Here is a 15,312-nt window from a genome sequence, read left to right on the forward strand (position 1 = left end):
AGAATGTGGATCCTGGAAGAGGACAGGGAAGGAGTGGGCAACAGAGAACAAATGATCTAGGATTCTGTAGCTTTCTTAGATGTGTGTGATGTGAGTGAGTAGAACATCCTTCCTTTAGGGTGTTTTCCCCTTGAGGCACCCCTCTCCTGCTCCCTCCTCGCCAAGGTACCCACACTGGCTGGACAGGGGTTCCATTCCTAGTCTTCTGTCCACGAAAACATAGCTTCTCTCTGGGTTTTTGCTTCCTGCACCCTTAGGTTACACCCAGCAGAGAACAGAGGAAAATGTAGCAGGAGCACCTGCCCCTCACAGTCTGGGAACTTGTCTACTTTTTGAAGCCTCAGGCGGCTTCTTGAAGCCAGGCCCAGACCTTTTAATTTTACTGATAGGGAGAAATGGGCTATAGGACTTTACTCTCTGGTTGTGTGCAGACATCCTAGGACTGTTTAAACAATGCATGTATGTGTGTAAGAGTGTGTGCACATGTGTTTGCCTGTGCATTGCTGCAAACGTTACCACTTAGCTCAGTTGTGGGGTAAGGTCACTGTCACATGGTGTCACCAGGTGAATCGAGTCCTTCCTCGCTCCAATATGGTCTACAACCTCTACGAATACTCAGTGCCAGAGGACATGTACCAAGAACATATCAACGAGATCAACACTGAGCTGGCGGCGCCAGACATCGAGGGCGTGTATGAGACTCAGGTGATTATTTTCCCAGCTGAACGGTGCAAGGATCCACCTAAATGGAATAGAGGGAAACAAACCCAGTCGAGGCATGGACAGGCCAGCAGCAGCAGCTGGGCCTCTGCCTTCCCCCATCAGCCCTCACACAGCCCCGACTGCCCCTCTTCCAGGTTCCATTAGTGTTTCGGGCCCTGGTGCAGCTGGGCTGCATGTGTGTGGTCAGTAAACAGCTGGTGAGGCACCTTTCAGGCTGGGAAGCAGAAACCTTCACTCTTGAGCACCTGGAGATGCGTTCCTTGGCCCAGTTCAACTACCTGGAACCAGGTATGGCGTGTGCCGGCCGCCCTTGCTTGGCCCTACTTCCTGCACATCTCAGGGTGACAGGCCATGTTCTCCTGCAGGCAGCATCCGCCACATCTACCTGTACCACCACGCACAGGGCCACAAGGCTCTCTTTGGCATCTTCGTACCCTCACAGCGCAAGGCAGTTGTGTTTGTGCTGGATACGGTGAGTTCTGGGCAGGCCATGGGACAGCCTCGCTGGGGGAGGCACACAGCCCCGGGCAGGAAGCTCCTGCTCCCTCCTCCCTCCCACCACTGCCTTGTTCTTGCGAGAGTGAGAAGTGGATCTGCAGAGGTAGCCCTGCCGCCTATGTCCACTCACAGGGCTGCCCCTCCTTCCCAGCGGGAAGACGGCTGACCCAGCCCTTGTTTGTCTAGGTGCGAAGCAACCAGATGCCCAGCCTCAGTGCCCTGTACTCAACCGAGCACAGCCTCCTGCTGGAGAAAGTAGGCCCTGAGCTTCTGCCCCCACAGAAACACGCTTTTGAAGTTCGTGCTGAAACAGACTTGAAGATCGTCTGCAGAGCCATCCAGCGCTTCCTGTTGACCTACAAAGTGAGTGCCATCGGGATCCCATGCTGTGAGAGCCCCCTCCCCAGGGCCTGGTCCACCTCACTGCTTCCTTCCCTGCACTCAGGAGGAGCGCCGTGGGCCAACTCTCATTGCTGTTCAGTCCAACTGGGACCTGAAGAGGCTGACTGGCGAGATCCCTGTCCTGGAGGAATTCCCACTGGTGCCTGTCCGCGTGGCTGACAAGATCAGCTACGGGGTCCTGGACTGGCAGCGCCACGGAGCCCGGCGCATGATCCGGCACTACCTCAACCTGGACACGTATCTGTCACAGGCCTTCGAGATGAGCAGGTGGGCCGAGGGGAGGGGTGCTTCTGGCCATCACTGGACTCTGGGGACAAGAAGACATTCCCCAGTCATTTTCAACTCCTGGGGTTGACCCTGTGCCCCTGCAGGTACTTCCACGTCCCCGTTGGGAATCTGCCTGAGGACATCTCTACCTTTGGCTCCGACCTCTTCTTTGCCCGCCACCTCCAGCGCCACAACCACCTGCTCTGGCTCTCTCCTACGTCGCGCCCAGACCTGGGTGGGAAGGAGGCCGACGACAACAGGCTCGTCATGGAGTTTGATGACCAAGCCCCTGTGGAGATCAACAGTTCCGGCTGTTACTCCACAGGTGGGTGGGCAAGGCACACCAGGGACTGCTGTTCCTGCTGTTTGTTGCCATTCTGGGCTGGTGGGAGCACTTGGGTGTATTGGGCTGGGAGCTGAGCCTGCAGGGGGCCTCTGTGGGTGTGAGCTGTGCAGTCAGCTGCCCTAAGCAGCAGTGATTTTTCTGAGATGGTGCTTGCTGGGATCAGGCTCCACACCCAGGAGGGGTCAGTGCACAAGCGGTGATGTCTGTGTGTAGTGTGCGTGGAACTGGATATTCAGAACCTGGCCGTCAACACCATCCTGCAGTCTCACCACGTCAATGATATGGAGGGGGCCGACAGCATTGGCATCAGCTTCGATGTGATCCAGCAGGCCTCCCTGGAGGACATGATCACAGGCAATCAGGCTGCCAGCGCCCCTGCCAGCTATGACGAGACAGCCCTCTGCTCCAACACCTTCAGGTACCCAGGGGCTTGCCACCCTGAGAACGTCACCTGCCCTTTGGTTCTTGTACCCTCAGCTCTCCAAAGGCAGAACAATAGTTTGCCTCCAGAAGGAGCAGTAGAAATCCTTTTATCCTCTGTCCTTGTTTTGGAAACTGAGAGCTAAGTCAGTGTCAGGGGGGCCTCCCTCTGCCTGGTCAGAAACCAGCACGGGGCCAGACTCTTTTCTTCGCTCACGGGTGGCACTCACAAGTGCCGCCCTGCAGGTACCGGTGACAGTTGCAGGTGCTGCCTTCTGGCCCGCTTCCTATGGCCAGAGGTGTGCCTGCAAGAAGTCGCCAATTTACTTGGAGTGTGGGTGTTCACCGAGCATCTGCTGTGGGGTGCACAGCAGGATATGAACATGGGTAAAGCCACACAGAAAGTGGTGCAAGTTGTAAGGTGTGGGTATCGGGAGAGAACTGCAGCGGTGGCATGGGCAGGGAGCATGTGCTCGCATAGCCCCACTAGGCAAGATGGCTGTCACCCATTGTAGAAATGAGGAAACTGAGGCCCAGGCTTGTGGCCATAGTGCAGCTGAGGGGAAAGGTTGGTGCTCAAGAGCAAGTCTTGTGGTTCCAGAACTGTTTTCTACAACTGCCACCCTGTTGCCTTCTCACAGAAAGAGGACAGAACTGGAGGAAGGGGGTTTCAGGCCAGGGGACTTGTGGAAAGAAAGCCTCAGCAGCCAAAATGCACGTGGTGTAGTCAGGGCCAAGGACTGTTTGGGCAGAGAAGCAGCCAGTTCAGTCCCAAAAGGTGGTGCAGTCAGACTGCAGGTGACAGAACCATCATACTGGCTTTGTGATACCGTTTGCAGAGTCATCTGGGGCGATTTAACCAGGGGCAGTTGTGATGAAGCAGTCCGTTAGGATCCTGACTGGCATAAGGGAGAGAGGGCCCTTGAGGTCTCTGCTGTGAGTCTCTTTCTGGTTCTCGCAGCAGTTAGGTGCCTCCTTGAAGGGCACCCACATCTTCTCAGCTCTGTCCTGGCTCTGTTGGAAAAGCCGGAAAGGCGGTGTTGAGTTGGGGGTGCAGATGAGTTACAGAGGGGCGAGGAATGGAGTCTGGACAGTGAGAAGAGAGGGCGCAGAGGCGACAGAATGGTGAGGAGCTGGTGCCAGCGACAGTGGGGGGCACCCTCTGAACCCCCTCCTGCAGGATCCTGAAGAGCATGGTGGTGGGCTGGGTGAAGGAGATCACGCAGTACCGCAACGTCTACGCCGACAACCAGGTGATGCACTTCTACCGCTGGCTCCGGTCGCCGTCCTCGCTGCTGCACGACCCTGCCCTGCACCGCACGCTGCACAGCATGATGAAGAAGCTCTTCCTTCAGTGAGTACTGCCAGTGGCTTTCTCCAGGCTTGCTGATCCCTTGGTCCCCAAACCAGAAAGATGGCTAGTCAGCACCTCTGGATCAAGAGTCCACTTCTAGGCTAGTGGTCCATAGTGATCAGATGGGGCCCAGGAAGAGCTTAGCTGCCGTCACAGCTTCCAGAGACACACTATATGGTGCAGAGTCTCTGCTGCTTTTTTGTAAGTCATTGCACACTGTGCTTATCATTCGGCACCTCGCTTGTCTTCGTTAACAGTAGGTCTTGGAGAGCTATGTGTGGATGTACCACACTAATGGATGTTTCGGCTGCTTCCATAACTTTTGTTGTCACGGTAACCAACCAAGGAATGGTCTTGTGCATGAGGTCATGCAAACATGTCTAGAATAATCTCCAGGAAGTAACACTGCTGCAGGTCTAATGGATATTTTCAGATAAATTGAGAGAGGTAAATGCTAATTTGAATCAATATTGTCAGCTCCCTGTAAAGGTTGTACAGTTGGCTGTACTACCAACTCTTGGGAACCAGATTGGGAATGCATGTCCCCATGCCAAGCCCCACTAACAACCTGCTGGGATAAAATGCTCTCTTGGTATACCCTTAATTTGCAGTCCTAATTATGAATGAAATTGGACTTCCTTTGACCGTTTTTCCATAGTTTTCTTTTGTGTTTTTCTCATTGATCTGTATGAGCTCTTCCTAGATAAAAAGTAACCATTTTTCTGTGATATGAGTTGCAGATTTTTTCCTACCTTTGTCTATGGTTTTGTCTGTGGTAGGGTTTGGCCATGCAGACCTCTTTGTTCTTTGTTACTTCTGGGTTCTAGGTATATGTTCTGCTTCGGGACCATTAACTGTTTTCTCTGTGATGTTTTGACCTTTGATTCTAAACTTGGTCTGCAGACTCATCGCTGAGTTCAAGCGCCTGGGGTCATCGGTCGTCTATGCCAACTTCAACCGCATCATCCTCTGCACCAAGAAGCGGCGGGTGGAGGACGCCCTGGCCTACGTGGAGTACATCACCAACAGGTGTCAGCATTCCTGTCCCCTTCCTTTGCTCATGTTCTCATCTGCTCCATTTACCTGCTGCTGACAGACTTCCTTAACAAATCTTGTAGTGTGGCTCTGTTGGTAACAAATCCTTTCTGCCTTTGGGTATCTGAAAAAGCCTTTATTTCACCGTTTTTTTTGAAAGATACTTTTGCTGGGCATAGAATTGCAGATGGATATATATATATATAATTTTATTTTATTTATTTATTTATTTTGACTGTGCTGGGTCTTCATTGACTTCCCTGGTGGCTCAGACGGTAAAGCATCTGTCTACAATGCGGGAGACCTGGGTTCGATCCCTGGGTCGGGAAAATCCACTGGAGAAGGAAATGGCAATCCACTCCAGTACTATTGCCTGGAAAATCCCATGGACAGAGGAGCCTGGTAGGCTACAGTCCGTGGGGTCGCAAAGAGTCGGACACGACTGAGCGACTCCACTTTCATTCCCTTTCCTTGGGTCTTCACTGCTGCTTGGGCTTTTCTCTAGTTGCAGAGAGGGGCACTGCTCTGTGGTTGTGGTGCGCCGGCTTCTTACTGCAGTGTTTGTCTTGTTGTGGAGCAGGCTGTAGGGTGCACCAGCTTTAGTAGTTGTGGCTCATGGGCTCAGTAATTGTGGCTATCAGGCTCTAAACCACAGGCTCAGTAGTTGTGGTACAGGGGCCTAGTTGCTCTGCAGCATGTGGGATCTTACCTACCCGGGATGGAACCCATGTCTCCTGTGTTGTCTGATGGATTTCTTAGCACTGAGCTACCAGGAAAGCCCGTAGATAGATATTTTTTGAAAGCCCTTTTTTCCTTTTTGTGATTCTTTTTGGATAAGTTTCTGTTGTTATATCTTTAAGCTCACTGATCTTCTAGAGTGTTTTATCTGCCATTAATCCCATCCAGTATATTTTTTATTTCAGACACGACAGTTTTCATCTCTAGAAGCTTGATTTGGGTCTCCTACATTTCTAGAGTCTGCTTAACATGTTCAGTCTTCCTTCTAGTTTTTTTTTGACACATGAAATACAATTATAATAACTACAATTATAACTTCTAATGTTCTTTTCTGCTCATTATAATATCTATGTCAACTCTGATTTGTTTTCAACTGATAGATTCTTCTCATTTGTTGTGTTTCTCTGCTTCTTTGCCCACCTGGTGATACAGGACTGGATGACAGACATTAAGAACCTTGGCTTGTCTGTCGGCTACTTTTGCATTCCTGTAAATATTCTTGAGCTTTATGTTACTTGAAAACGGTTTGATCCTTTTGGGTATTTATTGAGATTTATAGTCAGAGCCAGAGCAATGTTTAGTCTAGGGCTCATTATTACCTCTGTTGAAGCAAGACTTCTGTGAGCACAGCCCCACATGCCCCTATGTGTGAGGCTCTGACACTGGTGGGAGCAGGTACTCAAGGCTGGTGTGATTTTTCTCACACATGAGTGTGATCTGTGCTCTGCTAAGTGCTGGAGGACGAGCCACTGTACTCCCTGGGGTTCCCTCTGCAGCTCTCACCTGTCGTTCTCTCAACACTGGTCCCTGTTTCCCACTCCTGGTTACCTCAGATGTCTCCTTAGTATTATGTTTATCATCATTTTCCCTAGGAAGCTTGAGGGATAATGTGAATTCACCTTAAATTCATTTTATTTTATTTGTTTTTGAAATTTTATTTTATATTGGAGTGTAGCCAATTAATAGTATTGTGATAGTTTCAGGTAGATAGCAAAGAGACTCAGCCATGCATATACATGTATCCATTCTCCCCCAAACTCCCCTCCCATGCAGGCTGCCATGTAACATTGAACAGAATTCCCTGTGCTATACAGTAGGTGCTGTTGGTTATCTATTTTAAATATAGTAGTGTGTACATGTCTCTCCCAGTCAAGCTCCCTAACTTCCCTTCTCCCAACTCTTACGCCCAGCAACCATAAGTTGGTTCTCTTAAGTCTGTGAGTCTGTCACTGTTTTGTAAATAAGTTCATTTATATCATTTCTTTTTAGATTCTGCATATAACGGATATCATATGATATTTCTCCTTCTCTCACATATTTCACTCATCATGACAGTCTCTAGGTCCATTCATGTTACTGTAAATGGCGTTATTTCATTCTCTTTTTATGGTTGAGTAATATTCCGTTGTCTATATGTACCACATCTTTATCCATTCTTCTGTTGATGGACATTCAGGTTGCTTCCATGTCTTGGCTGTTGTAAACAGTGCTGCAGTGAACATTGGTTGCGTGTGTCCTTTAGAACCATGTTTTTCTCTGGCTATATGCCCAGGAGTGGGATTGCAGGGTTATATGGTAACTCCATTTTCAGTTTTTTAAGGAACCTCCATACTGTTCTCCATAGTGGCCACACCAATCATTTTCCCTAGAAAGCCTGAGGGATGATAAAATGTGAATCCACTTTAAATTCATTTTTAAATAAGTAGAGGGTGAACAGATAATAAAAAAAAGGAAAGTAGAGTAAAAGGGGAAGACTGTTGATTTCATTTAAGCGATTTCTGTCTTGTTTCTTTTTAGCATCCACTCTAAAGAGATCTTCCATTCTTTGACAATTTCCTTTTCTCGATGCTGGGAATTTCTTCTCTGGATGGATCCCTCTAATTATGGTGGAATCAAAGGAACTGTTCCATCTAGGATTCACTGTGGACAGGTAAGAGGTAACCAGTCTTGGAGAGCTGAGGTTGGAATCTGAAGCAACTTGAAAGGTCCACTTTGTCCCTTCCGTGCACACTTGATGGTCACAAGCCGAGTTCCAGGCATGGTTCTGGGCCCCAGTCATGCAGCAGTAAACGTCATGAAGTCTGTAAGGGAAAGGATCATGAACAAGCAGACAAGTAGATGTATATGGCAGCGTCGACAACAGTAAGGGCTCAGGGCAGACAAAGCTGGTAGGGGCAGAGAGGCCTGGGGCAGGGGCCAATGTGGATGGGGGGTCTAGGAGTCCTCCGAGGAGGTGATGGGACCGAGATGTGAAGCTGCCTTGAGTTATGGCATAGGCAGGGTCAGTGGTCACAGATGTGGACAAAGAGCTGGCTGGGACCAGGCCACTTGGGCCTGAGGGCTGTGATGGAGACTTGGCTTTTATTGATGGGGAGATTCTGAATGGGCAGGTGTCAGGGCCTGATTTCCACTTGGGTCCTGAGTGGACATTACTGCAGGATGTCAAGGTCTAAGTGGAGCCCAGTTAGTGTCGGCCCAGAGGAGGATGCAGGGCAAGGCAGAGTCAGGGAGAATGACTCAGGTGGGTATTGAAGCGGGTGTGGACAGGCCAGTGGGGTGATGCTTGGGACACAGGGGTGATGTCTGAGCGTGCATGTTGTATGTGAGGGAGCTGCGCCTGGATGTGTGAACCCCAATGGGCGGGGCAAGAGAGCAAGTGTGGGGAGAAGGGAGCCGTGCTTATCTGGGGCACGTGGTGTTTGCTGCCCCTATTGTTTGCTTAATGTGCACAGGTGGAGATGCAGGGGTCAGGTAGTGACTGTGTGTCTTGGGTGGGGGGCATGAAACTTGGGGTCATCTGTGAGCCTGGCAGTTGGGGCTGGTGAGATCACCTGGAGGTAAGTATGAGTTGAGACGACAGCCCCCCCAGGGCAGGTCCCCATGGAGGAAGCTACCAGTGGGTTGGGGAGCTGGGGGGGTGGGGCCTCAGGTGTCAAAAGGAGAGCACCCCCAGAAGGAAGTCGCCATCTGCCGAGAGCAGACCAGAAGCAAAGGCTGCCCTTGGTGCTGGAGTTGGGAGGCTCACTGAGACCACATGCAAGGGAAGGAAGTGCAGCCATGTCGACGAATAGGGGAAGGCAGGAGTAGTTGCTGCTGTTAATAAGGATGGTAGCTGTCAGAGTTCAGATGTTGAAATAAAGGTGCTGTATAGAAAGGGGAGCTTAGTTGGGGGTGGCGGGGGGTCGTCCACCAGAACTAGATCTTTGGCAGAACTGATAACTTACGATGTCAGATTCGTGGTCTCCAAAGATTTAGTTTCGGAACCAGGGACCAGGCTTGATCACTCAAGAGCTTTTGTGTAGTAGTTTTATTAAAGTGAAAAAGGGACAGAGAAAGCTTCTGACATAGACATCAGAAGGGGACAGAGAGTGCCCCCCTCGCTAGTCTTAGCAAGGGAGCTATATACTTTATTACAGTAAAGGATCTTACCAGACCCACTCCCTCAATATAAGATAATAAGATTAGAACTAACAATAGAGAGGTCTTAGCAGACCACTCCCACAACATATGTCTAAAGATAACAAGATTAGTCAGAAGGCTCTTGTTAAGGAGCAAGATACATTGTTATATTGATTAAGACAAAGCAGTGTAGAAAAAATTGTTTGTCCTTTGCTCTTCCTTGAGAGCCCCAGACCCCTTTCTCCTTCTTGAGGGGCCTGGACTCCTTATCAACCTACCTAAGGATCAGTTCTCAGAACTGTGACCATCCCAGGAAGAGATCCAGAATTCAACAAGAGAGGTGGTCACCCAGGAAGCACCCTTGATTCTTCCCTTCTTGAGAAGTGCGAATTGAATAATTTTAAAGTGAATCCTGTGAAACAGCAAATGAAAGTAACAGTCAGTGCCTTACTGAGAATGTACCAGGCACATTCTGTACATGACCTTGTTCTTGGAGCCGTCCTGCAGGAATCTTGGGCTTGGGGGCTGGAACGACTAGATGAACAGGACACAAGACAGACCCAGGCTCCGCTGGGACACTCCCCACCGTGCGGTGGTGCTGTGGGCAGACATTACTGGGATTGTCTTTGTGTCAAAGCAGGACTCCCCAGAAGAGGGCAGAGCACAGCAGGGGGAACCTGAGGAGGAGGAGGACGAGGACGAGGAGGAGGAGGAGGAGGAGGACGAGGGAGGCACACAGGAACTGGATGTCGAGGACTTGCTGGAAAACAACTGGAACATCCTGCAGTTCCTGCCCCAGGCAGCCTCCTGCCAGAGCTACTTCCTCATGATCGTTTCAGGTGAGTGGTCCACACTCACCATCACATCTGAGTCATGCGGTGGGAATAATGTGGCCCTGGTGGGAGCCTGCCCAGCGTGCGTGCCCTGGCTGCATAGCACTGTGAGAGGCAGAAAGAAGACCCTCGGGCTCTGCCCAGGCCCCAGACCTCTCACAGAACCCCATGGTGAGGAAGGCTGCCCTGGGGCATCACGAAGGCTTCATAGTCCCACCCCCGAGGTTGTGCATGTACACTTACAGTGACTAAAGGAGATCCCATGTAGAGGAGTTTCAGTTCAGTTCATTCACTCAGTCGTGTCTGACTCTTTGCGACCCTATGAATCGCAGCACACCAGGCCTCCCTGTCCATCACCAACTCCCAGAGTTCACTCAGACTCACGTCCATCGAGTCAGTGATGCCATCCAGCCATCTCATCCTCTGCCGTCCCCTTCTCCTCCTGCCCCCAATCCCTCCCAGCATCAGAGTCTTTTCCAGTGAGTCAACTCTTCGCATGAGGTGGCCAAAGTAGAGGAGTTTAGATACTCCTAAATCAGCTGCCCCACTGGCTGGTCTCTCAGGCTTAACTTCTAGTGTGAGAAACCCCTATATTTTCATTTGGGGCTAAAGGCATTAGTGGTCATTATTAACACCACATGGTAAATCAACTATACTCCAATCAAAATTTAAAAAAAGAAATAAAAGTTTAGTGTTTGCAAACCAAGTTATTTAGGTTGATGTGAAAAAGAAATGAGAAGTTAAGCACACATTGTAATTCAGAACTAATCAATAGAATAGAAGAGTTGATGAAGAGCATCATAAATTGTCAGCAGACATAGATACAGGTACATCTGTGTATATAGCGACAGAGGGAGTTCTGCTTATGATTATTTTATCCCCTGTCAATTTATATTTGAGTTCTTCACCTTCTCAAGTTCTCTTTTGGAACGAGTGGACCCGTGGAGTTTTTGGAGAAGTGTGTTGACCCCGAGAGGCAAGGTGAGCCCTCTTTTGCACCAGTTGGTGTGAAGGTTGGTGCTTGCTGCCTCAGCTGTGCAGCAGTCTCTAAGCGTGAACCTGGGCATCAGAGAGTGCCCTGATTGTTCCTGTTTGTCTAATTGACTCTGGCTCATCTCAGTGCAGCAAATAGAATCATCACCAATAATGACATTTCAGCCTTGTCTGGCTAGCAGCGGGACCAGCCACAGGGTACCTCCGGATTCTGGGATGTGTGAGGCGTCGCCGACTCTCGTGGCCTGAGCCTGCCCTCTCTCTGCAGCATACATCGTGGCCGTGTACCACAGCATGAAGGAGGAACTGAGGCGCAGCACCCCAGGGAGCACCCCCGTGAGGAGGAGGGGAGCCAGCCAGCTCTCCCAGGAGGCCCAGGGGGAGGCCGGAGCCCTGCCTGGTGAGCATTCTTGCTGTGTGAGGCCACCAGTGTGTGCTTCTCAGGGTCCCCATCTCCTTCCCTTGGTGTCCTTGCCGCCCTGTGAGGTAGCGAGCAGGCGCCATGTTGCTTCTCTCCCAGGAATGATCACCTTCTCACAAGATTATGTGGCAAATGAACTCACTCAGAACTTCTTCACCATCACTCAGAAGATTCAGAAGAAAGTCACAGGCTCTCGGAACTCTACTGAGCTCTCAGAAATGTTTCCTGTTCTCCCCGGTTCTCACCTGCTGCTCAATAACCCTGCTCTGGAGTTCATCAAATACGTGTGCAAGGTGAGGACACTCCCACTGATGGGTGTGCAAGTCACTCCTCTATTCCACAAACACCCACTGCACCCAGTCTGTGCCGTCGCTATGGGAAAGACCCCTGTCCTCACAGAGCTCACACTCCCCTGGAGGGCACAGGTGAGCTCAGAGAGCACAGGTGCCAAGAGGTGAGTTCAGGGCAGGGGCAGGTGAGAAAGGACCTCTGATGGGTCCTGGGCTGAGACCACGAGGACCGAGAGGGCCTGGCAGTGGGTGGATCTGACGGAAGAATGAAGTCTGGGCAGAGGGATACAGAGCCCCTGGGAGGAGGGGTGACGGGGCGGTGCTGTGAAAGGTGAGCAGTGGGACAGCAGAGCCAGCTCGTGGGTCACATGAGGCCAGTGGGCCAGACCAGGAACTGGACAGGGCACCCACAGCATCCGGGCTGCTGTGGAACCTAAGAGGAGAGCTTGCTCGGACGCTGAATGCCTTCTGGGAAAGGTAGGCTGATTCAAACGAGGGATAATGTTACCAGATAAGGACCTGGCAGGCGTCCCCTTACAGAGCACTTTACTGTCCATTAAGTTACCTCCCAGCACTCTGTTTCACAGTGATCAAGTGACTTCTCATGGTGGTTAAGAAATGGCTTAATATAACACTTTAACTCCTTGGTAGACTTCAGAATTTTTAAGTTCTATTTTTATTAAAGTATAATTTACATACAGTGAAATTTACCATTTTTAGAGTGCATTTCATGGGGCAGCCAGTCATGTATTCACCACCACAGTCAGGATACAGAGTCGTACATCATTCTCCAAAGTTCCCCACCCCTGGTACGTGCTGATCTGTCTGTTTCTATGTTTGTTTTTTATTTTTAAAATTTTATGTATTATGGCTGTGTTGGGTCTTCGTTGCTCTTTGGGTTTTCTCTAGTTGAGGTGAGCAGGGGCTATTCTTCATTGCGGTGCAAAGGCTTCTCTTTTTGGCAGCTTCTCTTGTTGTAGAACATAGGCTCTAGAGCACACAGGCTCCAGTACTTGTGGCCCGAAGGCTCAGTTGTTGTAGCTCCTGGGCTCTAGAGCACAGACTCAGTAGCTGTGGCTCATGGGCTTACTGCTCTTCAGCCTGTGGGATCTTCCCTGATCAGGGATTGAACCCGTGTCTACTACATTGGCAGGCAGATTCTTTACCACTGAGCTACCAAGGAAGCCCCCATGTCCCTATGTTTATTTACTTTTAAAATTTTTCTCTGTGAAGTGCAGTTGTTTGTGTTTTCACATATGGATATGTGAACTGGCCACCAACAGCAAAGTACAGAACGTTCTCCACCCCTGAGAGTTTTTCCATTTGCTTCCCCTTGGGACTCAGCCTCTCCTCTCGCCTGCATCCCTGGAACCACCAATCTGTCTTCTGTCCCTGCGTTGAAACCTCTTCCAGAATGTCATACGAGTGGAGTGGTTGGTCACGTAGCCTTTTAGGTCTGATTTCCTTCACCGAGCAAAACGCACCTGGGGTTCCTCCATGTCGTTGCTTGTTCCTTTCCATTGCTGACTAGTGCTCCACTGTATGGGAGGACCACAGCTTCCCGATTAAAGGACATTCAGATTGTTTGCGCTTATGGGTGACTGCCAATAAAGCCACTATAAACATTCTCATATAGGTTTTTGTGTGAACATAAGTTTCATTTCTCTCAAGTAAAAACCCAGCAGGGGAATTTCTGGGTCATATTGTGTTTTGTAAAGTGGCTGTTTTGCATTCTCGTCGGTGGTGAGTGACTATAGTCCAATTGCTCCACACCCTGCTGGAACTTTCTTTAATTGTTAATTTTCAAGGTTTTATCTGTCCAAATAGATGTGTAGTGGTATATCATCATGTTTTTAACTTGCATTTCCCTAATACTACTTGGACTTCCCTGTTAGCTCAGTTGGTAAAGAATCTGCCTGCAATGCAGGAGACCCTGGTTCGATTCCTGGGTCAGGAAGATCTGCTGCAGAAGGGATAGGCTACCCACTCCAGTATTCTTGGGCTTCCCTTGTGGCTCAGCTGGTAAAGGATCCACCCGCAATGTGGGAAACCTGGGTTCGATACCTGGGTTGGGAAGACCCCCTGGAGAAGGGAGAGGCTACCCACTCCAGTATTCTGGCCTGGAGAATTCATGGACCATGCGGTCACAAAGAGTCGGACATGACTGAATCACTTTTACTTTGCATAATACTAATGATGTGGAGATTTTATTCATGTGTTTGTTTGCTCTTTGTCTTTGGTGAAATGTTCAGATCTTTTGCCCATTATTAAGAACTGTTTTTTTTTTTTTAATAATTTTTATTGGAGTATAGTTGATTTACAATATTGTGTTAGTTTCAGGTGTACAGCAAAGTGAGTCAGTTATTGGGTTATTATTCTTATTGTTGAGTTTTGAGAGTTCTTAATATATTCTGGATATAAGTCCTTTGTCAAATGTGTGATTTCCAAATATTTCTTCCCAGACTTTGCCTTGCCTTTTCAAAATTTCCTTGACAGTATTTTTCAATGAGCAATGGATCTTAGTTTTGATCTAATCGTTCACTTTTTAAGGGTTGAGCTTTTGATGTCATATATAAGAAATCTTTGTTTTAACCAAAGTCACAAAGCTTGTCACTTATGTTTTCTTCTAGAATTTTTATAGTTTTAGGTTTTATATTTAGTCAGTCCATTTTGAGTTAATTTTTGTACAATGTGTATGTTATAAATTGAAGCTTCCCTAGTGGCTCAGTCAATAAAGAGTCTGCCTATAATGCAGGAGACCTGTGTTCAACTCCTGAGTTGGGAAGATCCCCTGGAGAAGGTAATAGCAACCCTCTCCAGTATTCTTGCCTGGAGAAATCCCATGGACTGAGGAGCCTGGCAGGCTATAGTCCATGTGGTCTCAAAGAGTTACTCACGACTGAGTGCCTAACACTTTCATATTTGTGCATAAGCATATCCAGTTATTCCAGCACCATTTGTTAAAAAATTCGCCTTTCTCCATTTAATTATGTTTGTGCTTTTTTCAAAGCTTAACTGGCTGTGTATGTATATGGATCTGTTTCTGGGTTTACATGTCTGTCTCTTCTAAAACACCACACTGTCTTAATTTCTGTAACTTTATCAATAAGTTTTGAAACCAGGTAGTGTGAATGCTTTATCTTTATTCTTTTTTTCAAATTATTTTGACTTAATTTGCCTTTACTTACGAATTTCAAATCAGTATATCAGTTTCCGTTTAAAAGAAAAATCCTCTGTAGACTGTTGAAGGGACACCCTGAAGCAGGTTGAGAAGGTTCCTTGGTGCCTTGATAATGGTCATTTCCTGAGAGTAAGTTTGTTTTTCGGCCGCATCTTGCGGCATGTGGTACTTAGTTCCCCGACCAGGGATCCAGTCTGTGCCCCCTGCAGTGGAAGCAGAGTCTTTTTCTTTTTTATGGATTTTTAAAAATTTATTTGCTTTTTAATTGAAGGATAATTGCTCTACAGAATTTTGTTATTTTCTGTCAAGCCTCAACATGAATCAGCCATAGGTATATATATGTCCCCTCCATCTTGAACTTCCTTCCCATCTCCCTCATCCTTCCCCTCTAGGTTGATACAGAGCCCCTGTT

The 15,312-nt window shown here is 48.7% G+C and overlaps 1 protein-coding gene across 4 annotated transcripts in view; it reads left to right on the plus strand.

Moving 5' to 3' along the window:
* The window catches only part of POLE (DNA polymerase epsilon, catalytic subunit), a 61,017-nt gene that overhangs the window by 38,561 nt on the left and 7,144 nt on the right, over nt 1-15,312 (plus strand). For 3 of the 4 annotated variants that reach the window (XM_061384418.1, XM_061384421.1, XM_061384420.1), the window contains exons 33-45: nt 565-705; nt 858-1,011; nt 1,089-1,195; nt 1,408-1,584; nt 1,667-1,890; nt 1,995-2,215; nt 2,450-2,654; nt 3,837-4,010; nt 4,914-5,039; nt 7,581-7,713; nt 9,820-10,021; nt 11,277-11,408; nt 11,529-11,722. In XM_061384418.1, the coding sequence (XP_061240402.1) occupies nt 565-705; nt 858-1,011; nt 1,089-1,195; nt 1,408-1,584; nt 1,667-1,890; nt 1,995-2,215; nt 2,450-2,654; nt 3,837-4,010; nt 4,914-5,039; nt 7,581-7,713; nt 9,820-10,021; nt 11,277-11,408; nt 11,529-11,722 (2,190 nt within the window). The remainder of the gene's footprint in view (nt 1-564; nt 706-857; nt 1,012-1,088; nt 1,196-1,407; nt 1,585-1,666; nt 1,891-1,994; nt 2,216-2,449; nt 2,655-3,836; nt 4,011-4,913; nt 5,040-7,580; nt 7,714-9,819; nt 10,022-11,276; nt 11,409-11,528; nt 11,723-15,312) is intronic. The other variant, XM_061384419.1, reaches the window with a different exon arrangement.

The sequence above is a fragment of the Bos javanicus genome, chromosome 17 (genome assembly GCF_032452875.1).
Source record: "Bos javanicus breed banteng chromosome 17, ARS-OSU_banteng_1.0, whole genome shotgun sequence".
Lineage (NCBI taxonomy): Eukaryota > Metazoa > Chordata > Mammalia > Artiodactyla > Bovidae > Bos > Bos javanicus.